A 27,994-nucleotide genomic window follows, 5' to 3' on the forward strand; every position below is an offset into this window, starting at 1 on the left:
AAAAAACAAAATTAAATTTATAAGTTATATTGGAATTCGATATCACAAAACTCACTTCGGTTGCACTTAGAGCTCAGAATACCAAACTCACTCCTATCACCTTCCTTATGGAAGGGTTTAATTTGAGTTTCGCAACAATTAATTACTTTTAAAAGGTTAAAGTATGAGGTTTTCCCAAGAATAAAAAAGAAAAAAAAACCTACACAATCGCAAAGAGCAATTAGAGCTCAGAATACCAAACTCACTCCTATCACCTTTCTTACGGAAGGGCTTAATTAGAGTTTCGCTACAATTAATTAATTTTAAAGGGTTAAAGTATGAGGTTTTCCCAAGAATAAAAAAGAAAAAAAAACCTACACAATCGCAAATCGTGTTATAAAAAAACAAAATTAGATTTATAAGTTATATTGGAATTCAATATCACAAAGCTCACTTCGGTTGCACTTAGAGCTCAGAATTACTACTAGGGTTATATTTAAAAACCAAATCTTTATATCTCTATAAAAGAAAGGCAAACAGAAGAAAGATCAATCATACACAACCGGTCAATCAAACGGTACATAGATGAGAATATAATCAAATAAAAAAAAATAACAATCAAACCGTATTAACAAACTTACAGTTAAAACTAGCATTTTGAAGGGTTAAAATAGCCAGATTATTACCACACTTTGACAATTTACTTGAAATGAGAAAATTAATTTTGTCTTCAAAAAAGAACATTTTTATTCTTTTCTGACGCCAATATTGTCTTTAATCATAGTCATAAACTATAAAAGTTTAGTAGCCAATGATAACGGTGAGGGGGGGGGGAGGGAACTCATAACAATGAATCAGATTGTGGCGCTGAACTGGAGTACAGTAAACTTACATAAAATTCATTACCATTTAGCAACGATCGTAAGAAAAACGTAATATTCGAATTACGCTAGATAATATCAGCTCCACTTGCAAATTAGGTTTGATTAGCCCTTTCTTAGCCCCCTTTCTTTGCAAAGATCAGGATTTATAAAAAACTTTACGAAAAAAGACGAAAAATTCACCTTCAGCAAATAAGGACGGGAAAGCTCAGTTTCGTTAAAGAAATGCAGAAATCCATCTCTGGTCATTTAGATTAATAATTAAACTGAAACAGAACTAATAAAACCTTAGAGTTTAAGACCACCCTGATAATCATATCCTGATGATCATACCCTGATAATCATATCCACCCTGATAATCATATCCTGAAGACCACCCTGATAATCATAAAACAGGCGTTTTGGCGAAGCCTTAGCTTGGCCAAACGCCACTTACTATACAAAAGGAGCGGTCCTCAGCTAGAATATGGTCTATTCATTTCTCCAATATTTCATACTGTATGGAGGATATGTGGATATAAATTTCAGATTGACTAAATGATATTAGTTCCGCATGCAAATTGGTTAGATCAGGCCCTCCTCGTTATTGCCTAACCAATATCAATAATTACAAAATCTTTATACATCTTTTCGATTTTCATACATAAAATCCATCTAAAGTCACGAAACTAATATTGAAACTGGAAGGAGGGCTACTAAAAGCTTATAGTTTACGGCCACCCTAAAAATTACACATATCAGGCGTTTTGCCCAGGTCTTAGCTAAGGGTGCATAAACACCACTTACTATACAAAAGGAGCTGCCCTCAGCTGGAATATGATTTATTCATTTCTTCAATATTTCATATTGTGTGGAGGATATATAGATATAAATTTCAGATAAACTAAATGATATTAGCTCCGCTGGCAAATGGTTGGATCAGACCCCCTCCTCCTTATTGCCTAATTAATATCAATAATTTCAAAATCTTTATACGTCTTTTGATTTGCATACATAAAATCCATCCCTAGTCGCGAAACTAATATTGAAACTGGAAGGAGGGCTAATAAAAGCTTGGAGTTTACTTGGATAGATGGCAGAAGAAGATTTCATTTCCACTACTATGAGTCATAACCATACAAGTTTGAATGGTTTATGTCTAAAGATGCAACAGTGACTTCAACCATTGTCCTCGTTTGTGGACAATGGACAGAAATGCTAGATGGCAGAAAAAGATTCTACTGCTAGGAGGCATAACTATACAAGTTTGAATTATGAATGTCTTAGGACACAAATATGTCTTCAAGCATTGTCCTCGTTTGTGGAAAATGCACAGAAATGCTAGATGGCAGAAAGATTCTACTGCTAGGAGGCATACTCATACAAGGGTGAATAATTTATGTCTTAAATTGCCACCGTGACTTTAAGCATTGTCCACAGGTGCTATTCTAGACAGGGAGGGGACTGGCTACCTAAATAAAATCACATTTAGACCTTGGTCTATCAAGGTATATTGGAACCTGTTGCAAACACTCTTGAGTGCGGGGAAATATTCCCTCAGTCACTCTATGTGTGTGGTGATGATTTACCAAGCTTAACTAAAAAGATTTACACAGCCAGCAGAAAATTATTTGCCATTTATAGGCTGGTTTACATACATATGCCCAGTAGAGTATGCCTGGTCACAATGTTGGGCTGGGGACCAAGCTCCAAATTTCTCTTTCGAAAATATTTCTTTCTCCAGCCTTTGTCTCCTTCCCGACTTAAAATTTCTTTGGCTTTTGCTACAATATTTACACCATTTCAGCTCAATTTATCATTAAAAATCATCTCTAATATGAAGCATGGGTAATACACATTCAAGAACGAAACCGCTCATTTCAGAGATGGCACGGTGATAGCTTTGAGTAAATAAAAGAACTGATTGATCCCCCCCCCCCATAATCAACATATCAAACAGAGTATTGGAAACTGACGAGATTAGACTTTGGTGCTTATAAATAAATTCAATAAGAGTTAAAAATTATTAGAACCACTGAGTGTACAGTGATATCTAAAACAAGGACAATATAAATAATCTGTTTAGTTTACTTGGATCTGACCTAAAATTTTCACAAATCACATATATATTTTTTTACGATTTAATATTGGTTATAAAATGGCTAAGACTAGGTTAGTATTCAGAGCAAATACATCTTTTCGGCAAAAGTGGGTCTTTTATCTTTGCCCAAATGTAAAGAAACAAAAATATTTTAATAGCTCATGATCAGACAGTGAATCAGAACCGAGAGAAGTGGTTCTTTTCATATGATCAGAATCGTGTAAATAATCTGAATTCTTGAAACAATTCTACTTTTGTAATTCAGGTATTTAAAGCAACGAATATTTTTATTATTCTTTTTATAATCCATGTTCTGTGGTTTTGCCAGGATAACGTTGTTTTCACACCTTTTTTTTCAGAGAAATCTTGATTTACATCTCTTAATAGTTTCCCATACTCTTTGGAACAAATAAAACGCAAAAAAAAAACTACAGAGGAAAAATAACTGGCTTTGAAGCAGTAACAGGCTATTCCATTTTTGTTTTTTAATAAATTTTGCCAGCAATATATCCTAATAAAACTGCAACTAAAACAAAAATGATGGTGGTATAGGTCATTGGTTCGGCGATGGGCTGCGCATGAGCGCGGGCAAAGTTGTCCGCTTTGCTTTCACCAATAGAAGCTGCCCTGTTCATTCTTATACTCTCCTCCCTTAGTTTCAAATTGTCTTGGGTCATACGGGCAATATCTTCACGCAAGCGATTAATTTCTTCAACTGCTCTTTGATCAGCTTCCAGCAATTTCTGAAATAGAAAAATCAATATATAGTTAAGATTAAACAGGACCACATTTTGAATTAAAATCAAGTAGTTGTGGGCATCAAGCCATGGCTAATTGTAGAAAAAGCCAAGACAGATAGTCCGATTTATTGAGAGGCAAATCTGACATTAGCCCTTATTAGGATTGTATAAAAATGGTCAGTTCATTTGTTAATAGTAAGTCTATCTATCATCCCTCCATGGAAACTGAACAGATTACATAGAGACCAAGATCTTTTAATTAGTTACATGAATAGTTTTCTTTTTTAGATTCAGAAACGAAGTGAACATAACAAAGGGCCATCCACTTCCCGCGGCCAGGTGTACTTGTTCTTACTCATTTGCACTTGTAGCCGCATTCAGGTTCATCATGGCTACCAGCAGACGACGACAAGTTCTTAGAACATCATGTGTACCACACAGTCCCACCCAGTCTGGGACAGTTCCAGTACGCGTGGTACATTTTCACCACGCTTGGAACACGCAGTCAGCAATGCCTCGGAATATCACCCAAAAAAAAAGTCGAAAGTCCATAAAAAACTCACCATTAGAACAAAAACGCAAAGTTTAACTATCAAAGCCTAAATAAACGTAACAGTTGAATTCATAATTATATACATTATTTTTCCTTTTGCTTCCCATTTGGGCATGTTTGAGCACCCAAGATCACACTCTTATTCAGAGAGAGGGAGGGGGGGATAAATTCATCACAATAGTAAAACAAGCCCATAAAAACTGAACTTTAAGGAAACTATTGGAAAATTGCATAGAATATTAAAGTACGAGAATATTATTTAGCTATAGAAGAAGAACCAAAAAAGGGTTCCATTTGCTGAAAGGGCTATATATGTACATTTACTGGTTTGCATGCAATATTCCTGATTTTTCCTTTTTAAGCAAAATCTACTGTACCTTTGTCGATAGAGGAGAGGACTCGGAAGGTATATCTATAAATTAAATATCACGTTAACATAGATTATTATAGTTGTATTAGGGCTGATGGATTTTCTAAAAATAATTCTCACTTATTTTACATTTAAACATTTAAAGTCGTTTAAAGTTTAATTTTATTTAATTTTAATTTTTTTGAAGTTTAATTTAATTTAATAACGGTATCCACGACATACATTTCCCCTTTACTGATTGATCAGATCATTGATATCAGTCATAGATCTTATGCTAGTGATATTATTTTGTTGGTTAAAGATTTTGATTCACGTCAAACTGTTGGAAATGAGCCTGACTCAGAAGGTATATCTATAAATTCAATATCACGTTAACGTTGATTATTATATTTCGATAGATACATCAGGAAGCTTCACACTTAACTTGGATAGAAAAAAAAAAGAAAAATAATGTATGTTAAAGACAAAAATTTTTATAGGACAAAAATTCCAGCATTTATACCCTAGAAATCCTTTCCGGAATAAGTCGGACTAAGAAGAAGCTAAATATCCATGTACATTGTTGTTTGTTTTTTTAAATAAAGCTAATATATAGCCTCCTAGACTGGATTTTCTAAACCATATACAGTGATATAACAGTGTTGCATACAACAGTAGGGGCATAATTCTGGAAGAGCAATAAAAAAAAAACTGATCAGTTACTAGACACTGGTAACCTGTTGATTCCCAGTTAGCGTTGACAGACCCACAATAAAAAAATTGTGATCTCTTTGTCTGCAATGCAGGTCACAGACAAGGGATCCAAACAATTCAATATAGCCAAGCGTTGTATTCTTGAATACAGGAATAAATCCAGGAAAGGTACAAGGATTTTATTATTTATTACAATCCACTGTCTCTGGCACAAAAAAATTAATTTCGAAGTCACAATTTTTTAATTCATTCAAACTGCAAAGGGAAACACCCTCTATCTTTTGTGCAGGTGTGGTGGTGTGGCCTGGAAATTTATCGGAGATATACTTTTGCCCTTGCACGGCTGAAAAAAAAACTGATGGTCAGAAGCTCAAACTGTGATTTAGCTGCCAAGCACGTGCAGCAAATTGCAACACTGAATTAAATTTCAATATTTTATCGATGGAAAAAAAATTGACTGATGAAATCAAACTTCGTCTTCGGATACAAAAATATTACCAGACAGGCGGAGTCCGTCCGTTCAAAGTGATCAAAGGCTTGAAAGAGTAATTAGAGAAAAGCCAAGACAGATAGTCTCTGTAAGAGTCAAAGCTACCAAAATCTATTCAGAGTTTCATAAAAACGATTATTTTCACTTCTTCATGATAGTCTATCAATCATACAGAGAGAGAGCTGGAATTCATTCCAGTACCATCAAGTGGATTAAAGTCCTATACGTCTCCCTATTCCTCGCTTTCAGCGGCAATGACAAGGTTTTATATTAAATGAAATTCAAACAGATGTTTCAATGAAAATTGAAAATAATAATAAAAGTTGTTTCTAAACACTGTTTTTCTTTGCATAAACGTAGAAAAAATGTGTGACAGGGACTGAGGAGTCTCAAGAATCTGTTTGCATGGCGACAATGCATTACTATAGCTCTGCTTTCAGGCACCAGGTTTGAAGCATGTTTTGAGCGAGTTTGACAACAATCGTTTTCAAGTTCTCCGCCAAAATTTAAAGCGTTTCCATCTTACGAGTTCCAAGCGTATGGGACTAGGGTTCTTCAAAATTGTAATGTATCACAATAGCACGGTTGAACATGGGTTCTGAAAAGACCCAAACCCGTGTTGAACACAGGACTCATGTTGAACACAGAAAAAAAATTAATTAATGTTTCGACATAAATTCTATTTTAAAATAACAAAATTTCCCTTTCTTGAATCCATTAATGAATTAAGGGCAAATTCGAATTCAATGGCCCTTATGTTACAGGAGTCGTTCATGAAAACCGGTGTAAAAAGTCAAACTTTAGCGTAAACGTAAAATGCGCAAAATTTTCCATAGGTATTTTTTTCGTTTGTCTCTGTTTGTACTTTTTTCTGTATGTCTGAAACCGTTTCAGGTCCAAAAGATATCTCTCCTAGAAATACAGTGGCAAAGAAATGTTTTTCTGTGTGTATGTTTCGGCCACAATACGGCATTATTACATCTTAGCCATACTAAAAAAATTTTTATATTTAACTTTTGATTATACAATTAAAAAGAAGAAAGAAAGTGAATTTGATATACATGAAATTGACCTACTTTAACACGCTCCAAATACTATTAGGATACTATAAATTTTAAAAAGGGGCAAGCTTTGGAATATGCTTTATTTTTGGATATGCGCATTAGTCGATTTAAATATGAACGACATATTGGGCAGCTCTGTTCACAACCGATTGATATTTAATGGAAATAAAATTGATAACAATGCATTGAAATTAATTTATTTTTTGAGTAATTAAGTAATAACAAGAAAGATCGGAAAAATGTGAAGCTTTCGAATGTGAACAATTTCAAAGCATGAAATGTTGAATAGTCAAATGACATATTCTAATATAATATTTAAACCTCTGACCCCCTATTGTAGAAGACTTGATGGCTTTGTTAGCAGCGCTGAAAAATAAATAATAACTACTACTACTGCTACTACAACAAGAAAGCTTGAAAATAAAAGTAGTCAAGTGACATATTCTAATATATATTCTTTTATTTCCCACTTTAACCTCCGATACACTATTGTAGAGATAGATGGCTTTGTTAGTCATAAAAAAAAATTATGTGTGGTTATTTTACGTGTGTGCTACAAGGGTTTAAATTTTTTTAAGGTAGGTTTTTTTTTATTTTTGTGTTGTATTGTAGATGGCTTTGTTAGTAGCTCTCGAAAATAAATCATTGCTACTATTGCACTCTACACTATTGTAGAGGTCCCGATGGCTTTGTTAGTAGCTCTCGAAAATAAATCGTAGCTACTATTGCACTCTACACTATTGTAGAGGTCCCGATGGCTTTGTTAGTAGCTCTCGAAAATAAATCGTAGCTACTATTACACTCTACACTATTGTAGAGGTCCCGGTGGCTTTGTTAGTAGCTCTCGAAAATAAATCGTAGCTACTATTGCACTCTACACTATTGTAGAGGTCCCGATGGCTTTGTTAGTAGCTCTCGAAAATAAATCTTGGCTACTATTGCATTCTACACTATTGTAGAGGTCCCGATGGCTTTGTTAGTAGCTCTCGAAAATAAATCGTAGCTACTATTACACTCTACACTATTGTAGAGGTCCCGGTGGCTTTGTTAGTAGCTCTCGAAAATAAATCATTGCTACTATTGCACTCTACACTATTGTAGAGGTCCCAATGGCTTTGTTAGTAGCTCTTGAAAATAAATCGTAGCTACTATTGCACTCTACACTATTGTAGAGGTCCCGATGGCTTTGTTAGTAGCTCTCGAAAATAAATCTTGGCTACTATTGCACTCTACACTATTGTAGAGGTCCCGATGGCTTTGTTAGTAGCTCTCGAAAATAAATCATTGCTACTACTGCACTTTACACTATTGTAGAGGTCCCGATGGCTTTGTTAGTAGCTCTCGAAAATATATCATTGCTACTATTCACTCTACACTAATTGTAGAGGTCCCGATGGCTTTGTTAGTAGCTCTCGAAAATAAATCATTGCTACTATTGCACTCTACACTATTGTAGAGGTCCCGATGGCTTTGTTAGTAGCTCTCGAGAATAAATCGTAGCTACTATTGCACTCTACACTATTGTAGAGGTCCCGATGGCTTTGTTAGTAGCTCTCGAAAATAAATCGTAGCTACTATTGCACTCTACACTATTGTAGAGGTCCCAATGGCTTTGTTAGTAGCTCTCGAAAATAAATCATTGCTACTATTGCACTCTACACAATTGTAGAGGTCCCGATGGTTTTGTTAGTAGCTCTCGAAAATAAATCATTGCTACTATTGCACTCTACACTATTGTAGAGGTCCCGATGGCTTTGTTACTAGCTCTCGAAAATAAATCGCAGCTACTATTGCACTCTACACTATTGTAGAGGTCCCAATGGCTTTGTTAGTAGCTCTCGAAAATATATCATTGCTACTATTCACTCTACACTAATTGTAGAGGTCCCGATGGCTTTGTTAGTAGCTCTCGAAAATAAATCGTAGCTACTATTGCACTCTATACTATTGTAGAGGTCCCGATGGCTTTGTTAGTAGCTCTCGAAAATAAATCATTGCTACTATTGCACTCTACACTATTGTAGAGGTCCCGATGGCTTTGTTAGTAGCTCTCGAAAATGAATCATTGCTACTATTGCAGAAAAGCTTGAAAGAATGTAAAAGCTTGAAAAGTTAAATAATATATTCTAACATATATTCTGTTATATCTGATTTCAACTTCTGACTAGACTTCTCACTAAACTTTAAAAGGCTACAGATGCAAAAATTGCACGACCAACTTATGAATATAGGAATGGCACCATGAATCGCCCCCAGTTTTAAGCACCATGAGACTTAAAATTCATCAAATAAAATCAAAACAACACCAGTCTTTAAAGCAAAGTACATTCAAACCTTTTCAATCTGTGGACTAGATTGCTTGAGTTCAGTCTGAGTCCTTGGAGGGGTAGCATCTGGTTGCTCAATAGCAGCACCAAGTTCAGGACTCTTTTTTGGTACGATTCCTTCTACGTGAGGAGGGAGGTCCAAAATACACTTCAATTTCCAATCATGTATGTCCTCTGGTGCAACTTCCTTCCACTGGAAAACGCAAAAAATATTTAAAATGTTACCAATTAAATGTAGATAAATAAAGAATTATTTAAGGAGAAATTTTCAAAGAAACGAAAGGTGCTAATAAGATTTGATTGTTCGAATTTGTTAGGTGAAAACCAACGCAACCAGAAATATGTTTAAAAATTAGGAAAAATTAGAAATTAAATTCGGTTGAGGATGACCTCAATATGTAATATGTGGTCCACTGGAAAACGCAAAAATATTTAAAATTTTACCAATTAAATTTAGAAAAGTAAAAATTTATTTAAAAATATAAAAGTAATAAAATGGAGAAATTTTCAAAGAACCAAAAGGTACCAACAAAATTTGATTGTTCGAATTGGTTAGGTGGAAACCAACGCAACCATACATATTTTTAAAAATTAGAAAAAATTAGAAATTAAATTCGGTTGAGGATGACCTCAATATGTAATATGTGGTCCACTGGAAAACGCAAAAATATTTAAAATTTTAACCAATTAAATTTAGAAAAGTAAAAAATTATTTAAAAATATAAAAGTAATAAAATGGAGAAATTTTCAAAGAACCAAAATGGACTAACAAAATTTGATTGTTCGAATTTTTTAGGTGGAAACCAATGCAACCATACTTATTTTTAAAAATTAAGGAAAATTAGAACTTAAATTCGGTTGAGGATGACCTCAATATGTAATATGTGGTCCACTGGAAAACGCATAAAATATTTAAAATTTTAACCAATTAATTGTAGAAAAAAAAATTATTTAAAAATAAAAATATAAGGTAACAAAATGGAGAAATTTTCGAAGAACCGAAAGGTGCTAACAAAATTTGATTGTTCGAATTTGTTAGGCGGAAAGTTAAATTCGAATTGGGATCACCTCTATATGTAATTATGTGGTTTTTGGCAGTAGCAGGTGCTGAATTGAAGAAAAAAGGAAACATGATTGAATAAAAACAGTATAAAATAAGCTAAAAACACAGCACTAGAGAGCTTAAGAAGGTGTAGCTTACATTTGAAGGTTTAGTTGTCTTTGAAAATCAACATGTTGTTCATGTTTGAATCTTTACGAAAAAAAGCGTTGTTAGAATTAACTAATGCTTATTTTCTTTCAAGCTAAAACACGGCAAAACTGATGTAAGTGTTGTTTTGCCCCAAAAGCTTCATAACTTTGAAACAATCACAAGAAAGATATTGGAAAAAAACTGGTGGAATAAAACTAAGATGGGTCCCGGTAACAAGAAAGTGTTTATATTTCAATGTCCTTGGTATATCATTTTCTTACTCGTAAGTATTATATTGCTTTTCTTCTTTCTCGATGAAAAAAAAAAAAAAAAACACACACTAGGGATTTCCTCTCTTCTCATTCTATAAACAGTAAAGGAAATTAATTTTATATAATAAGGTCATTTTCACCATCTGCCTAATGCCCCATTCACAATGAGATTTTACTAATACCGAGATTTATCTAGTTTTAATTTAAGTTGCTCAAAACTTCCGTGGATTTTTCGAGCTGATCAGAAAATTCTGATTGGCTCAAATTAGCGCCAGCTAAATCTCGGTATTAGTAAAATGTCATTGCAAGTGGGCCTTAAAGCAATTTTCTCTTTACATTAATTTCAATAATATATTTGAAGTCTTCAATTAGAAAAAAAACACAAAACAATTTTTTCCCATTTTTCCACTCTCTCTCTTAAATGGATTTTGTTTAACATAGCTTTTGGAATGCAACAACCCACAGTTGGGTACTTACCACCTTTTCTAAATTCCTCATTCCCTCATAGTCTAACATAACTTTTGGAATGCAAACACCCATAGTTGAATGCTTACTTTGTTATCTAAATTAGTTATTTTGTCATAGCTCAACATAGATTTGGGAAACACCCACAGTTAAGTTCTTACCACGTTGTCTAAATTGGACAGCCCATCATAGCTTAACATAGCTCTTAGAATGCAACTACCCACAGTTGAGTACTTACCACGTTGTCCAAATTACCAAGTTACCAAATTACCTTCAGAAGTACTTACCACGTTGTCTAAATTGATCATTCCCTCTGGAACTGCAACAGAAAGCACTTGAAACTTGTGTTTTCCTCTTTCAGCTGGATCGTTAATATCAAAAGGCTGCAGACTTACTGGAATAAGGAAAAACCAATTAAAGCTACTGAATCACACTTTCCTGCACAATCACATGACTGAACAGGAGAAGAGATTCCAGGGGAACCAGGACATAAGGACATTGATGCTGTGGACTTCTTTTCAGTTTTTCAGACAAAATCAGTTCATATAAACTATTTTTACTTTCACCCTACAATAAAAACTGATCTAAGATACCAAGGCAAAAGTGGTGACTGAAATTAAAACATATTCAACAGCAAATTCAAAGCTACGCCACTTGAAGATAAATTAGAAGATATAAATTAACTTAATAAGATGCTGGTTAAGTTTCAACCACGATGAAGGCCAAAATGCATTGGAGAAATTACCCACCACCCTGATTACGATATGATCTAAATAATATCATATTTTTAGACAATTAATCATGTCCAGAATTTTCTTTATCCATCCCTTCTTTTCCGAGATTTCCGAATTCAGATTGTTTTATTCAATTCATATTTGTCATTTCATAATTTTAAATTTTTATTTGATTTTTGAATTTGTTTTCTTATTGCTGAACTAGTCTTGATGTTTGAAATTAATGCACTGTTGCAGATATCTGTTAGAGACTGAAAGTAAGGAGGAGCATTAAAAATTAGAACAAACAATAATTATTCTGTATATGAGGGGACTACCCTTCCTCATCCCTTGCTCTTTACACCAAAGCCTTACAGTTCTTTAAAAATATTTCTCATAAAAATTCAATGGCCCTATTATTTCAGGAGTTGTTCTTAGAGAATCAGGGCATAAAGTCAAAAGTTGGTGTAAAAACAACTTTCTTACGAACAAATCTTACGATTTGTAAGTATATCAATTGCAACAATCAATATACAGAATTTGAAAAGCTTTCTATTTGGTGAAGACTTATTGTGTTCTGCCAATTTTTAATCCAACTCCCGACTAGGATCAGAGATCATCAATTATTTTATTAACATGGAACAAAAATACACTTACGAACAAAATCTAATTTCTTAAAATTCGGCAACAAGGAACAGATATCAGTCAAAAAATTAATCATCATTGAATATAATCACAACATGAAAAGCAACCCCAATTTTTTCAGTAGTCCACTCAGAATTTGACCAATCAAACTACTGCAATACATATTATAGAGAAATAGCTCTTATCTAGTGTGCAGTTTTGTTTTAAGGACGTTCAATACCAAATATATCATTTGCAAGTCTCAGCATTGGCTGACTGTCTCAAAGACAAACAGCCTATTAGCCAAGTTTTCTCAGCACCACAGTGAACTTCCAAAGCAATTTTGGTACAAATTGATAGGAAATCTTAGATGAGTCAACAGTTCAAAAAGCTAACAAGAGACTAAATTAAAAGAAAGGAAGCCTAAAAATCTCTTACTAATTGCTATGCAAAACGCTGTCTAATCAATGTACCTACAGCATAAAAAATGTGGATCCTGTATGCACAAAGATTTCAATCAAGGCAGTTAGCACAACAGGAAACTTCAAAAGCTGTCAAATTATTCAATTAGACTTCTTTTGAGCTAATTTGTAATAATTTCCAAGCAGATATACTAGAATATTCTTAGAAAATGCACTTTTCTCAACTTAAAAAAAAAAATTCTGCTCCATTAAATAAAAAAAAAACAAAGTTTATACTTTCTAATTATTTAAGTTTCATTAAACCTGAAGATCCCCATCTCTGGCACAAAACTGGAGAAGTTAAATGGTTTTTCTAAGATTTCCAGGCAAATAGGTGTTGGCTTGTCAGGTTGGATCTTTTATCTAAGCTATACTAGTTATGGGAAGACCCCCCTCCCAATTGATTCTGAATAGTTTGACCACACAAACTAAAACGTTTTGATGGATGCAATCAGATGGATCGTCAACATATCAAACAACCTAAAGCATTTGTCTAAGAGTAATGACATTCTACCAATAGAAGACCTTGGTAGTATAGTGGTAAGCATCCCTGCCTGTCACACAGGAGACTAGGGTTCAATTCCCTACTGGGGGAGGATATTTTTTCTCTCTCTAAGGATATTTCTCTTAGTGCCATTTTCAGGCAGAGATAAGAGATCTCTGCCTGAAAATGAAAATCTACCTTTTGCTAGTGACCAAGTAAGTTCTCCATAAACCCTCCTCAGCTCCAACTTATCAGCTTTATTTAATATAATTCTACCAATTGAAGAATTTATTTCAGGAGGAGGCACATATTTGTGAAAATAGCAAAAAGATTCTGTTTAAATGTAACATAGACAAAATTTTTGGAAACTCATGTAAACACAGAAAATAGGGAAAATGATACCCCTCCCCACATGAAAAAACCCAATCACAATATTTCTGTCAAGTTGTTGTTAAAAATCGATAGCAAGAAATAGACATAATAGCAGCAAAATACAACTTACCCAAAATGGTAACAGAGCTATTAGCTTCCAAAACACCAGTTGTGGGCTTTACACAGTATTTCCTTGGGGCAGTAGTTTTCACTTTGAAACATACACGTTTTTCAGTCTTATTGGATATTACCATTGTTGCAGTTGATGGGCCATTGAAAGGTCCTGCAAAACCAAGATTTGTTTACATAGCAATTAGATAAACTCACAGAAAAATTATCTGAAATAAATTATTATATTATATGTATTATTAATCACTATTAATAGATTAACCAGCACACCTTTATTAGATACAATCTGGATATAATCTCATTATACAGTAAGACTCAATCGTGATTCCCTATGGACTTCTCTTAATCAACCTTGAACTTGCATGTTCTGAGTGAAAATTCCCTTGGGAACTTTGATTAAGAATTAACCTGAGTGATTTCCCTAGAGTCATTTAGTATCCGATTGTTTTGATCTATTTACTTTTGACATTTTTGCAATTTGAACTTGGTGTACTCAGTAGCGATATTTATTATGGATCCGGAGCAGTGTGGTATCTGTTTAAAAAGAATTACAAGCAAAACAGGCGGCGTGCAGTGTATCAAATGTAATAAATGGTCTCATTTTAGTTGTGGAAAAACTAAATACTCTAATGACTTGAAGAAGACCTTTGTGTGCGTAATTTGTACAGAAAAAGATTCCCCTAAGACTTTTACTCTGAAAAAACTGAGATCGAAAAATAATAGTCCGAAACAGCAAAGTAACAACGATAAAATCCAGGATCAACTTCTAAAGAGCACTATCTTCCCAGTAGAAAACTTGTCATCTAAATCTCCAGGCATTCCTGGCGGTGCACTGAGAATTATGGATACTACAGAAAATATCACCGAGGAAAGAATCGATACTATAGAAAATATCACCGAGGAAAGAAATGACTACTCAGGTCCTGATCTGAGCTGCCTCTTATGTGACGAACCGACAAAAGACAGCCCTTCGTTTGATTGTCACCTTTGCTTACACCGCATGCATGCGGCCTGCGCTGCAATTGATGCAGACATAGTTCTTGCTCTGCAGAAACCCTCGGGACGTTTCTTTCTTTTTACCTGTGAGAAGTGCTTAAACCAGGGTAATATAACCAGCTCTAAAGTTCTCAGTAATAATGTATCTGTTCAATGCAGTAGCTTTGTTACTAGTCAAACAACACAAACCGACCTAGAGTATTCTCAGTCTCCGCATACAGATAAAGAGGGTGTTACAACAGATCATATTCCCGAACGACGTGTCTGCAGATTTCACATAAGGCGAGGCTGTAGAAAGGCGGAGAATTGCACGTTTCTCCATATTTGCTTGGATTATTTCAAAGGCATCTGCCGTGATGAGTGTTGTATTCTGCCTCACAGATCTTTGTGTAAAAAATTTGCTCATGGCCTTTGTTTCATGAACTGTTGTCCTAATGTGCATCTCACTTCCCCCAGAAGGAAAAAGCTACGTTCCAATACTGAATTGCGAAGTTCAAAAAACGGGGAGCGAAAAATTCCACCTCTGTTAAAACATGGTTGCCAAAGACAACAGTTTACAGTCCCACTTATGAGTTTGAAGCTAAAACCACCTGTCTTAAATCAGCCAATGCAGATCCCTCCCCCCTCATACCAACCACTCCTCGTGAAAACTTGGAGAAACTGGCAAGAACCAACATCTGCCAGCCTTCCGACAATATATCCAGTACTAACAACCAACCAATTTGGAATTTCAAAGAAATCAAAGATTCACCCACCCCTCAAACCATGTCTTCCGAGTATCCCAACTTGGAACCGATTCAATGTGTTGGCAAGGAGATTCGAGACCGCAGTGTAAAGCCCCCCTTTCATCCCTATATATTTCCGAAAATACTATTATCAAATGTCCGGTCACTTATGAACAAATTAGAAGAGGTTGAACTTTGCTTGAAGAATGAACTGGTTGATATTGCTTGTATCTGTGAATCATGGTCCGCGACTGAAGATGTTGTAGCATTTGAAGGATATGATACTTATTTCAAACCTAGAATGACACCCAATGATATTTCAGTAACACATGGTGGTGGTGTTGGTATTATTTGTCGATCGTCTATAAGAAATCGAGTTCTCACTTTCAGTAATATACCAAATAAGCATGGTTTTGAAGTATTATGGTTGTGGTGCAGGCCTAAGAAGCTTCCCAAGGAAGTGGCATCACTGGTGATATGTGTTGTTTACTATCCGCTCTGTGGCCCCTATCGTAAAGACCTTGTGAATTACTTACAGAATTGCACTGACAATGCACGATCTTTGTATCCTAATGCTGGTATCATAATGTGTGGTGACTTTAATGACTTAGATGCCAAATGGCTAAGTAATTCACTATCACTTAAGCAGGTTGTGAATGTGCCCACAAGAGGTAACCGTATGTTGGATCTCATTTTTAGCAACTGTCCTGAATATTATAATACTCCAGTTACATTACCCCCATTAGGTTTGAGTGATCACTTGTGTGTTGCTTGGACACCCAATCATTTTATCCCAAATCGACAAATAAATAGTGTGGTGTACAGGCCTTTCTCACCTGAACTAGTAAATCTCTACAAGAATTGGCTCACAGATCGTGACTGGCGTGATATTCTCTCATTGTCTGACGGTGACAAAATGGCAAGTTTATTCTGTAAGGAACTATTCGAAAAATACTGTGAAATTTTCCCACAAAAAAAAATATATGTGAAATCTAATGATAAACCATGGATTACTCAAGAGATTCGGAATCTGATAAAAGTGAGGAACGAATTGCATTTAACTGGATCCGTAAAAGATTTCAAAAGAGTAAGAAATTTAATTGTATGTAAAATAAGATGTTCTCGTAAGCAGTATGGGTCTAAAATAATAAGCAAAATATATAAATCCAACCCAAGGAAGTTCCATGACTTAGTTCAGAACATTATCGGGAAAAAAGTAACCAGAGTTGAAGTGAGAGATGTCAATGGTAAACCCATGTTACCTAGTGAAATTAATAACTTTTTTGCATCTGTTTGTAAAATTCATCCGCAACTAAGAACATTACAACCGAATGATTCAGTTTCAAATATCCCTATACTAGAGATTTGTTCAGTTGCTAAAAAGTTAAAGGCACTTGATTCTCGTAAATCTAGTTATCCTAGTGAGATACCAATTAAATTGATTATTGAGTGTGCTGATCTTTTATCTACTCCTTTAACGGCAATTTTTAACCAGTGTTTTATTGATGGTGTTTTCCCATGTACTTTTAAACAGGCATATGTAACGCCAATCCCCAAATGCAAGGCACCTAAAGATATAACCGAGATGAGGCCGATTTCGAAAACTCCAGCTCTCTCAAAAGTATTTGAAAGTTTTATTTTTGATTGTTTATTTGAGGACATAAATGATAATATTGATCCCCAACAATTTGGATTTAGATCCGGGCATAGTACTGTTCATTATTTGGTTGCATTATTGGATACTATCCTTAAGCACTTAGAGAATAATGGGGCCTATGTTGAAGCATTATTTGCAGACATAGTTAAGGCTTTTGATAGTCTTGATCATAATGTAGTTGTGGAAGAAGCAAAGGCTATGGGTGCCCGTCCATTTGTTGTACGAATGCTAGCTAGTTTTCTTTTTGAAAGATCTCAGTGTGTCCAACTTCCTGATCATGAGCCATCTGAATTTGTAAATATTTTTTGTGGTTCGCCACAAGGGACTAAATTAGGCCCGCTTTCTTTTCTTATTGTTTTTAACCGTATTTTAACAACAATACGTGAGCGTTTTAAATTTGCTGATGATTTAACTGTTTTATCACTGCGACTAAGCCCTCCGACTACTGAACAGTCTGACTTGATCAAAATCTATCATGATCTAAAAGCTGAATTAGGAAAGGTAAAACTGGCGGTCAGTGAAACTAAGAGCTCTTATATGACATTTTCCTTCCTAAAGGGAAACAACCACTCTTCTCATAATTCCATACTGCCAACAAAGAAAACTGTTAAAATACTTGGGATTCTTTTGGACGATGATTTAAGATGGAATTCGCACGTTGACTATCTGACTAAAAAAGGCGCCTCGCTTTTACATTCATTTTCCAACCTAAAAAGATTTGGTACACCAACTGAGGTTTTAAAGTCTGTATACTGCAGCTATGTTAGACCTTCTCTTGAGTATGCATGCCCTGCTTGGCATCCGGGATTGACAAAAGATCGAACAGATAGACTTGAGACAATACAAAAAAGAGCTGTAAAAATTATACTTGGACAAAATTACTCAACTTACGAAGATGCACTGAAACAACTCAATTTGGACTCACTTGATAGTCGTAGACATGGCTTAACATATAGATTTGGACTAAATTGTTTAAATTCCCCAGCTCATTGTCGTCTACTACCCAACTTTGCGAGCCCCCCAAGTGGAGGACCAGTTACTAGACTTCGACAAATAAAAAACAATTGTCCACAGTTACTGACTTGCTCAGCATATAGTACTGAGAGATATCGCAAATCATTTGTTCCATATTTTACCCGTCATTTTAATAATATTGACGCGACTAATATTTAATGTTTGATTAATATATTGTTTGTTTAAATTTTCCTGTGAGTGTTTTTGAAGGTATAAATTATTTTTGTCATGACATGCTAATGCTAGCTCCGGCTATTGCAGTGAATAAATATATTCTATTCTATTCTATTCTATAGAAGGAGAAAGATACCCTCTTATATTAGTTCAAGCACCCCTTCCCTCATTTCTTATGCTCTATATGTGAAATACTTTGTATGCAAACTTGCAGAGAGAGAAAATTAAGTGCAGAAGATTACTAACCAGAAAATGCAGATAGATATACATTAGTTAGTCTAGATACTAACAGAAAAATCCCAAAAAGAAAGGGAAGACAGGGCAGAATATTATGAAACAAACTTACAAAAATACCTCTACAGTATTGTTTTGATTTTTCTTTTCTTTGAAGAGGATCCATCAAACTAATTTCTGGAGGAGGGATAATCCTCTTACATACAAATATATACAATACGTGGGAGTAAACTAACATCTATTGAGCAGGAAGTTGATGCAATCACACATGGTACAAGCCAGAATAGTTTCCAAAATCAGAAAGATTCTTCTAATAACCACCATAAGAGCAGAGAATGCTATTTTTGTGGTAGATCTTACTCAACCAATCATGCATGTCCAGAGAAGGGGAAAATGTGTAGGCCTATACAGTGCCAGAAACCAAACCATTTTGCAAGGGTCCAACTGACCATAAAAACTAGCTTAAACCAAGAAAAACCAAGCAAATGTCATTCCTTAAAACATTTTAGACAAGTTTAACCCAAAACCAAATCTGGAACCAACTAATCAGCAACAGACCAGCTTCTGTGGTGCTAGGATCCCTGTCATTGGCACTTGTGATCTTATCTGTAGCCACAAACAGACTCAGCATTGACCCCAATAGTGGGTTCAATCCAGCATAGACTTGAACCTCATCAAACTGGTACTCAATGTTAATGCAGAACAAACCAGCATAGACGAGAAGTACAAAAGCCTCTTTGAAGGCATTGGTTGACTTGAAGGACAATGCAACATCCATCTAAACAATGGGTCCATACCAACCATCTATCTGGCCAGAAAGGTACCAGAGGCATTGAAAGATAAACTCCAGGACAATCTTAACGGAATGGAAAGAGATAGAATTATTGAAAAAGTCACAGAGCCCACAGAATGGTTAAATTCAATAGTGATGATTGAAAAGAAGTTTAGAGCTGCAAGGCTAGGCATAGACCCAATAGACCTCAACAAATGCATAAAGCGCCCTTACTATTCTATACCTACCTTGGAAGACATTACAGCCAAGCCGCATGGTACAAAAGTGTTCAGCAAAATGAATGCTTAGTCAGGGTACTGGTCATGATTCCTTTCTGCAACTGTACCTGAGATGCCAACATTCAGCACTATATTTGGGCATTATTGATTCCTAAGAATGCCCTTTGGCTTACTTTCAGCACAAGATGAGTTCCAGTGCTATATAGAAGAAGCATTTGAAGGGCTGGAAAGACTAGCCATCATAATTGATGATATTCTAGTGTATAGAGCAAGCCAAGAAGAGTATGATTAAAGACTTTGAGCCATTATGGAAAGAGCACTGGACAAAAAGATGTAAAATTCAACAAGGACAAATGCAGCTTCAGTGCAAGCAGCATATTCTCATTTGGGCATGTAATTGGAGCTGATGGCATGAAACTGGACTCAGAAAAAATGAGAGCCATACATTCCCAACCTGTCTACTAGAAATAAAAGCCTTCAAGACATACTCAAATGTGATCCATTCTCTTGGAGTCCCAAAAATGACCAGATGCTGGAAGAACTCAAGCTGTCAATTATGTCAGGCATCTCCTTCTTCAACTACAAGAGCTTGAATGTAGAGCTGAAAGTCAATGCTTCCAGCCATGGCTTGGGAGCAAACCTCTGTAGTGAGGGAGGTAGTAGCATATGCATCCTGTGCACTTAGCAAAACAGAGCAAAAGTACTCCCAACTTGAAAAGGAGTTTATGGACGCAAGCACTTTCGCCACTACCTCTATGGAATGTGTGTCAACATAATAACTGATCACCGCCCAATTGAGACAATAGTCAAAAATCCTATCCACAAGGCCTTTCCAAGGGTACAGAGACTAATGCTACAACTCAAACCATAGAATCTTCATCTGCAATTCTGGCCAGGTCCAAACTAGGTCCAGGTCCAATGACAAACTGGCAACAGAAATAGATGTGTATGTTCATCAGATCTCTAGACATCTTCCTATACATGATGAGAAGATCCTGCAAATCCAAGAAGAAACTTCCAAAGATAGCCAACTCAGGATTCTGGCAAAACAATCCACTAAGGCTGGCCAAAAAGCAGAAAAACATCCCAGTCAGAGGCACATTCATTCTAAACTGTCAACAAACAAAGGGATCATCTTTAAAGGTGAGAGATTGGTCATACCCAAGATACTACAGTCAGACATCCTGAAACAGCCCCATGCTGCTCATCCTGGAATAGAAAAACCAAGCAAAGAGCCAGAATGCTGGCTTACTGGCCATGCCTGAATCCACTACATCAAAGGCCATTATCTCCAAACTCAAATTTCATTTTGCCAGATATGGCATCCCATCTATACTAAAATCTGATAAGGCCCTCAGTACTCTTCAGTTGAATTCCAAAATTTTGCCAGGATATGGGGATTCATTCACAGAACATCAAGTCCAATCTACCCCCAGTCCAACAGCCTTGTGGAAAAGACTCTCCAGAGAGCAAAGAGCCTCATGATAAAGGCATCAGAAAATAGACCCATACTTAGGACTGCTCTAATACAGGAACACACCCATGGGTGGACTAGCTTTGCCATCCCAGGTTCTGATGAGCCATCAATTGAGGACACTTATGCAATTTACAACTGACCAGCTAAAAAAGAAAATGGTCAGTAATTGCAAGTTTTTGGAGAAATGCACAGCTCTCCAGAGACAACAGAAGTGTCAGTATGATGCAATGTCTAGGCCTCTTCTGTCAGCAGAAATAGGAAAATATGTATATATGCAGAAGACTCCAGGTGGCAAAGGCACCCATCAAGAGTAATTGCACAGTCTGAGGCCCCTTGATCCTATATAGTTGAGACAGGGGATGGGTCTGTCATAAGATGAAATAAAGTTCACTTCTTGAGCTGCCTTGGTATTGACTTGGAGACTAGAGACCTTGGTGGGCCAACTGTCATATCTTTAACCCCATTCTCTACTCTAAACAAAGAAATTCCAGCTCAAAAATCACCATCACCACCTGGAAATAAGCTCAGCAGATCACCACTGCACTCCTCAGCACCATTAGAGTGAACAGGGACAGAGTTCACCTCTTCTGAAGCCTCAATTCAGACATTTGGAGCAGCATCTCTCCCCTAAGTTGCATAAGAACACAATCTGGAAGAGCAATCAACTCACCAAAGAGATTGAACCTTTAAATAGTTTTATTAAGTGAAAAGTATGCAATGTGTATACCAGGAGTACATACCAGAGAAGTGAGCCTAGCATCTTCTTATACTTGGTAAAAAAAAAAGTGTTAAGTGTGATAGTAGATTCACTAGTGTAACAACCCTTATGTGCACTTAAAATACACAATAGAGAATCAAGTCTAGTGCTTTCTCAGGATGTAAATAAATGTAATGATATCTCAGCTGGTGATGATATGGTGAAGTATTGGTGTATTGTGAAGCAATCAGTTTAAAGTGAAAAGAAGGGAGATGTGGTGATTATGATTGCTTTGCTTGTGTTTATTCTTGCATGTGTGCTTGTTCATATTGCTTACTCTTCTTTATAAGAGTTTGGGTTAAATAAATGTGTATGGTAATTGTTTAGTTTTGTCACAAGCTGTCTAAGCTGGAAACTATGCTGCAAACCAGCATAGTTTCCACACTGATAGTTATGGCATAGTATGACAGTTCATATAACTGAATTGCCAATAAAGTGAATATACCATCTGATGCATTTTTTTTTTGTTCTTTACAAATATAACAAGTGCTTCTACTGCAAATCCAAATCTAAGGACTTTTTGAGCTGTTAAAAATGATGAATTTCAACAAAAGTTTGAGTTATTACTAGTTTTCCATAGAATAATACTATGCTTTCTCAGCACCATCTTTTCTTGGTTGTTTTTGAAAAAATAATGCAACATTTTCTCAATGCTAAAAATATTTATTATAAGTTTAGTTTAGGTTAAAAAGTGCGGTAAAATACTAGTCCATTGACTTCTTGCTATCTTGGAAAGTTGTTGGGCTAGAGAATTGAAAACTTTCAGGGATGTGTCTATAGGCTAAAGTATATCCTGGGAAGTTATTTTGAGATCCCTAGCTATACCCCTTCCCCCCTCCTCTATATAACGCAGTTTTTTGTGCATTACAGCTTATATTTTGGTCAAATTTGATCCTATATTACTATTAAAAGTGTAAATCCTTGCTTACCTTAGAAAAATTCAACTTTTCACTGTTTTTTAAGCTACTATATTCCATAATTAGTTCACTGGCATTGAAAAACAATTATTACCTTTTATGGTATAGTTCAAAATGGAATGTAGGCATTTAAATGCACCCCCTGTTTGAAATGTCTTATCTTTAAATGGCTTTTCACAGGGGTAATACAGATAAGACTTTGAACTTTTAAGGGGCTTCTCACTCAAAATTATGATTTGTTGCTACAATTGGGTAAGGTTTATGTTATATGTGTGTCAATAACATTTATTTTGTAAATCATAACAGCATAGAGAAAGTCAATTTCTTCAAGAAGGCCCAATAATGATTCTTAGAAACCTGAAGAGAGGCAAAATGGAAATTTAGTGGGAAAAATAAACACAAGTCCTAAATACATGATTGACATAACTGTAACAGATACACTCTCTTTGGGGGAGTTTTGGGGGGGGATTAAATTGAAAAAATTAGAAAGATGTATTTATAACTTACAAATGGGTGATCAGATCATAATGAAGTTTGATATTTAGAAGGATCTTGTGCTTCAGAGCTCTTATTTTAAATCCCAACCAGATCCAGTGACATTGAGGGGAGTTGGATGGGGAAACTGGAAATCTTGGAAGATGTGAAAATTGAGGTATCTTTATCTTGCAAATGGGTGGTCAGATCTTAATGAAACTTGATATTTAGAAAGGTCTTATGTCTGAGATGCTTAATAAAGATGCTTATACAGAAATTACTCTGTATACAAAAGGGGTTTTTCCTCCTCAACACCCCACTTTTTTATGCTAAAGTTTGACACTGTCTGTTAACTTTACTTTTTAGAACAGTAAAAAACTTTAGCATAAAGAGCGGGGTGTTGAGGAGGAAAAGGCCCTTTCATATATGGACAAATTTCTGTTCATTTTAAGTTTTAATGTTGCTCCTTACTTTCAGTTAAAAACACTTGTTTTTTTATTTAATTTATACAATAGTTTTATGAATATATATTTAAAATTATCAAAATAAACCAAAAATAAGCCCTTAATAAACATTAATTACAACACAACTATCCAGAAAAGAAGTTTTACAAAGGAAAGTAAAGAACCATATTAAACTTAAGACAAGCTTCAACACATTCCTATATTATTTAAAGCTCAATGTTTTGTGAGAAACCAGGAAAGGAAAATATATAATTAATGAGCACTAAAGGATGGCACTGTCCCAGCCTTACGAGCTCTGCTCTCTGTTGGGGCATAATATTGTTTGTGTATTTTTTGAGTTGAATAAAGAAAAAGTTGAAGTTGAATGAAAAAAATCAAATAGTTGAGAAAATGAGAATTTTGTTAGCCAGTAGCAAAATATGAAGACAAAAATCATACAAATATTTTGACAAGGACCTCTGAATAATGGAAGTGTTTTCAAACAAAATGAAGTGGTGAGGGTTATCGTGCACGTGTTGGGCCAAGGCAGAATCAAAATTTTCAGGCCTTTGGTGCAAACTATGACTTTGTTGATTGAATATTTGTGTTTCAACAATCCCTTCTCCCAATTGTTGGCATTTTACCAATATAGAAGATTTAGAAATGTTACACACCCCTTAAAATTTGAAAACTGGTATTTTTCACATTTCTAAATCTCTTTCATAGTGTGGTATCCAGGAAATTTCCAAGGGGGAAGGGGTATTAAAGATTTTTTTGAGGAATCTTTATAAAACAAAAACTATGAAATGCATTAAAGACTTGTTTATATTTGTTTTGTTACGTTTTTACAAGTCAGAGAAAGGTTTTGGATGGGGGGTACATACCCTTTAGCCCTCCTGGATATGGCATGTTTTTTCCTAGCCTATTTGAATTTAATGGGAAAAGATTGTATTAATTTTCTCACAACCTCCCACATATTTACATTCTCATTAAAACAAACAGTCTTCTAAATATTTGAACTCCACAATAATTACTCTTTTAAACACCGGATGACACATGGAAAGGTAATTAAGAGTGACATAACAATTCCCCCAGAAGCCAGAACAGCTTTCTGGGATCTGAAAGGAGCTTTTGTTGAAGTTATAAGGTAATTTAGCATTCTTATTTTTAATATATTCATGGAAAATTTATAATGATGGAAATATCATTAAAGACTGCTTACAAATCTGTAAGTTGTTCATAAGTCTTCTTTGTGTTTGATGAGTTGAGAGATCCATCTAAGACAGTGTCAAATAACACAATTTAGGAGGTGTAAAATACATTTTGAAAATATAGCAGGGGGGGGGGGGGGGAATTTGTTGTTTTTTTAAAAGAAAACACAAATAAAGGCATTTTCAATGAAAATATAAAAAAAAATCTAGAGGGGGAGTTCCCTTGTCCCTCCTGTAATTGACACCACTGGTCTCAGATTTCTGTTTTGCCTCTCTTCAGGTTTTTAAGAATCATTATTGAGCACAATCAACAGAACAACACAATTTGTGATTGCTATATGTCACTTGGTTAATATCAAGTGCCATAAAAACAAATTATTCAAGTGAAAACAAAGAAGTACTGTTAAATTTTTCAAAAATTTCTCACAAATATATTAAAAATAAGAATGCTAAATTACCTTATAACTTCATCAAAAGCTCCTTTCAGATCTTTATTCTGAAATATATTCTGGTATATTCACTTTATTGGTAAGTCAGTTATATGAACTGTCATAAACTTACCACTAATTCTTGAAGCATATCCATTTCTTGTTGACCCTCCTCCTCCATGGGGCAAACTAAAAATGCATAATGTCAGCAGGGTTTTGAAGCCAAGGGAAAAGTTGGGGTTGTACAATATGAATGAAATTATATTTTAAGGTAAAATTCTAGTTTAGTGACTTCTTGCTAATTTTCAAGACCTTAATTTTCAGTTACCAGTTGCTTTTTCCCTGCCTTTAGTTCTGAAAATACAGTCAATTTAATACTAATTATAGTTATCACACTGGTAATTTCTGTAGGAAGTCAAAAGATAATTAAAAAACTCACACATCCATTAATGTAAATATCCAAGATGGTTCACTTTCACTCTTAAATTTGGTAGGGTGTGCAACATCTGATTTTTCTTACAGGTAACATTACCTATAGAGCAAAGCATATTAGTCCATGAGCAAGCATTGGGGTAAGGTCTGTAGTCTATATTTATTTAATGATTATTTGGCCTGGAGTCTCAAAGATTAAAATGCAGAAAAAGGAGCTTTTTGGTGATTTGTGGCCCCATCGAGGAGGTTCAACCAGAAATAGATGTGCTTCTAGAATTAGCATTTCTAAATACTATAGGCTAGTATTGAGATTATGCTGCTTTACAGCATAGTTCCCAGTTTAGACAGCTTGTGATGAAACACTTTCCAAGAAGGCAAAAGTACCCCATCTCAAATTTTACCAGGGCTGCTGTCAAGGCCTAAGCTACAAATAGGAAACATAGCCTAGAATACTTGCTAAGAGAATGTACACAAAATCAATAGTGAAAAAATCCACTTTCTTAGTGGTATAATGGATACTTGCATTGATTTAACTGTTAAAGTATTTAGCCTATTAGCTGTCCAACTACTGGATATTTTATCCTCTGTTGGCTAGTTCTGGCTGATATATGGTCTAGGCTAGTTTGCTTTCAACTAAATAGCCTAACTGACTCACCTTTGAATCTAAGTTCATTTTCAGGCTCAACTGCAATAAGTGGCATAGTATGCGACATGCTGTAGGATTTTAATCAAACCAGTCCTTTTCAATAGGTATATATTTCTTTTCTTCCTAGAACTGCAAGGGATGACGGTCTTTAATTTAAGAACATGAAGTCAAAGATAGAGGACAGTAGCAGTACACTAACAACAGTTCTAAAGCGATGCTTAAATACCGGACTCTGTCTGGGATTTAGTTCAGAAGTCCGGTTGTTGAATTTCCAACTAATCAGGTTCATAATCAAGATAAAAAAAAAAGCTTGAAACAATCTTCCAATTCAGCTTTGTAAGAAAAAGGCCAGAAAGTAAATCCGGAAGCTAAAAAGTTTACAAGGACAAAATGGGTAGGGGGTGAATGATCGGACACATGTCCGCTTTATTAATCCAGCTTGCTATTGCACTAAATCTGGACGTAGCTCGTTTTTATTCAAAATCACTATCCATTTTTTTCTAAATGAGTACCGCGACAATGAAAAACTGTGAAAAGGGGAGTTTCGATAACAATATACACGCTTAAAATGTTTTTTTTTTTTTTTTGCTGATTCCAAACACTTAAAGTTTATCAGGTTTAAAACTAACCATTAAAAGCTATGAGCCTGAGAAAATTAGGCTGATTTTCAAAAAGAGAGGAAACCAACCCAAAAGAGCAAGTAATCTTAATAAAATTTAAACCATCAAGTTCAATCGGAGATCCTTATTGTAGAAGTTTTAAACTCCTATCTACAAAAATGTTGAATTTTGCTTTTTTGTTCGAGAAGTAAGATCCCAGAAGTGTGTTTATTTGTATATTCCTTTGTTGTAGTTTTTCAGTAGTCATCGTATCGGACTAATAGTCCTAAAAAATCATGAGAGGGTCTATTCGAGCCAAAGTTAAAAACTGCATTGCCTTTTTAAGTAACCAAAAAGGTTTTAGCACAGTAAAGTGGGTTTTATTTCGCCATTTTGTGTCGCCAAACCGAATAGCACAAAACTTGAAAATTTGGAGACAACCAATCGACTTAAAACTATTAAAAAAATATGTATTGAGTTTCCCATCTTAAGAGGCAGTAATATCTTACGGTAGCGCATTCGTTCCTAAAGACTCGTGAAGGTGATATAAATTTGACCAATTAATCCAAAACTAAGGATTGAAACACGTAAGTTTTTGACAAATGATTATTGATATCGTAGAGATTAAAGAAAACAAGAGCGAAAATTTTGGGGATTTAAAAAAAACAGCTTGAAACCACAAAAGTGGTGTTAGATCAAAATTATCCAATGGAATCAACATATCCAAAATTCATATATGTGAATTGGAGTCTCCATCAGGAGCAAAATGGAAAACGTCTTTTTCACATCAAACTGCAGGAGAAGCAGTGATTTGTCCCTTTTTTTCTTCGACGCTAGTGGCTCACTGAAACATGATATAGAGATATTTAAGGACTCATTTGAAAGGAAGTGGCTATATCTACGTGCTTGG

General features: G+C 35.1%; 1 protein-coding gene across 1 annotated transcript; it reads right to left on the reverse strand.

Moving 5' to 3' along the window:
• Positions 1–389: 389 nt before the first annotated feature.
• On the reverse strand, positions 390–26,645 carry LOC136038889 (vesicle-associated membrane protein-associated protein B-like). Its single transcript, XM_065722358.1, has 5 exons — positions 26,495–26,645; positions 13,891–14,043; positions 11,394–11,500; positions 9,185–9,370; positions 390–3,683 (listed from the first exon to the last, which is right to left on the reverse strand). The coding sequence occupies exons 1-5, from the start codon at positions 26,550–26,552 to the stop codon at positions 3,426–3,428; spliced, it is 762 nt and encodes a 253-aa protein (XP_065578430.1). The 5' UTR covers positions 26,553–26,645; the 3' UTR covers positions 390–3,425.
• Positions 26,646–27,994: the final 1,349 nt, after the last annotated feature.

Source organism: Artemia franciscana, chromosome 18 (genome assembly GCF_032884065.1).
Source record: "Artemia franciscana chromosome 18, ASM3288406v1, whole genome shotgun sequence".
NCBI lineage: Eukaryota > Metazoa > Arthropoda > Branchiopoda > Anostraca > Artemiidae > Artemia > Artemia franciscana.

Coding starts and splice junctions, on each gene's coding strand:
- LOC136038889 (XM_065722358.1), bottom strand. CDS start 26,552: ATGTCGCATACTATGCCACTTATTGCAGTTGAGCCTGAAAATGAACTT. Junction 14,044..26,494: donor AAATGAACTTAGATTCAAAG/GTGAGTCAGTTA, acceptor TTGGTTTTGCAG/GACCTTTCAATGGCCCATCA. Junction 11,501..13,890: donor TAGCTCTGTTACCATTTTGG/GTAAGTTGTATT, acceptor TCCTTATTCCAG/TAAGTCTGCAGCCTTTTGAT.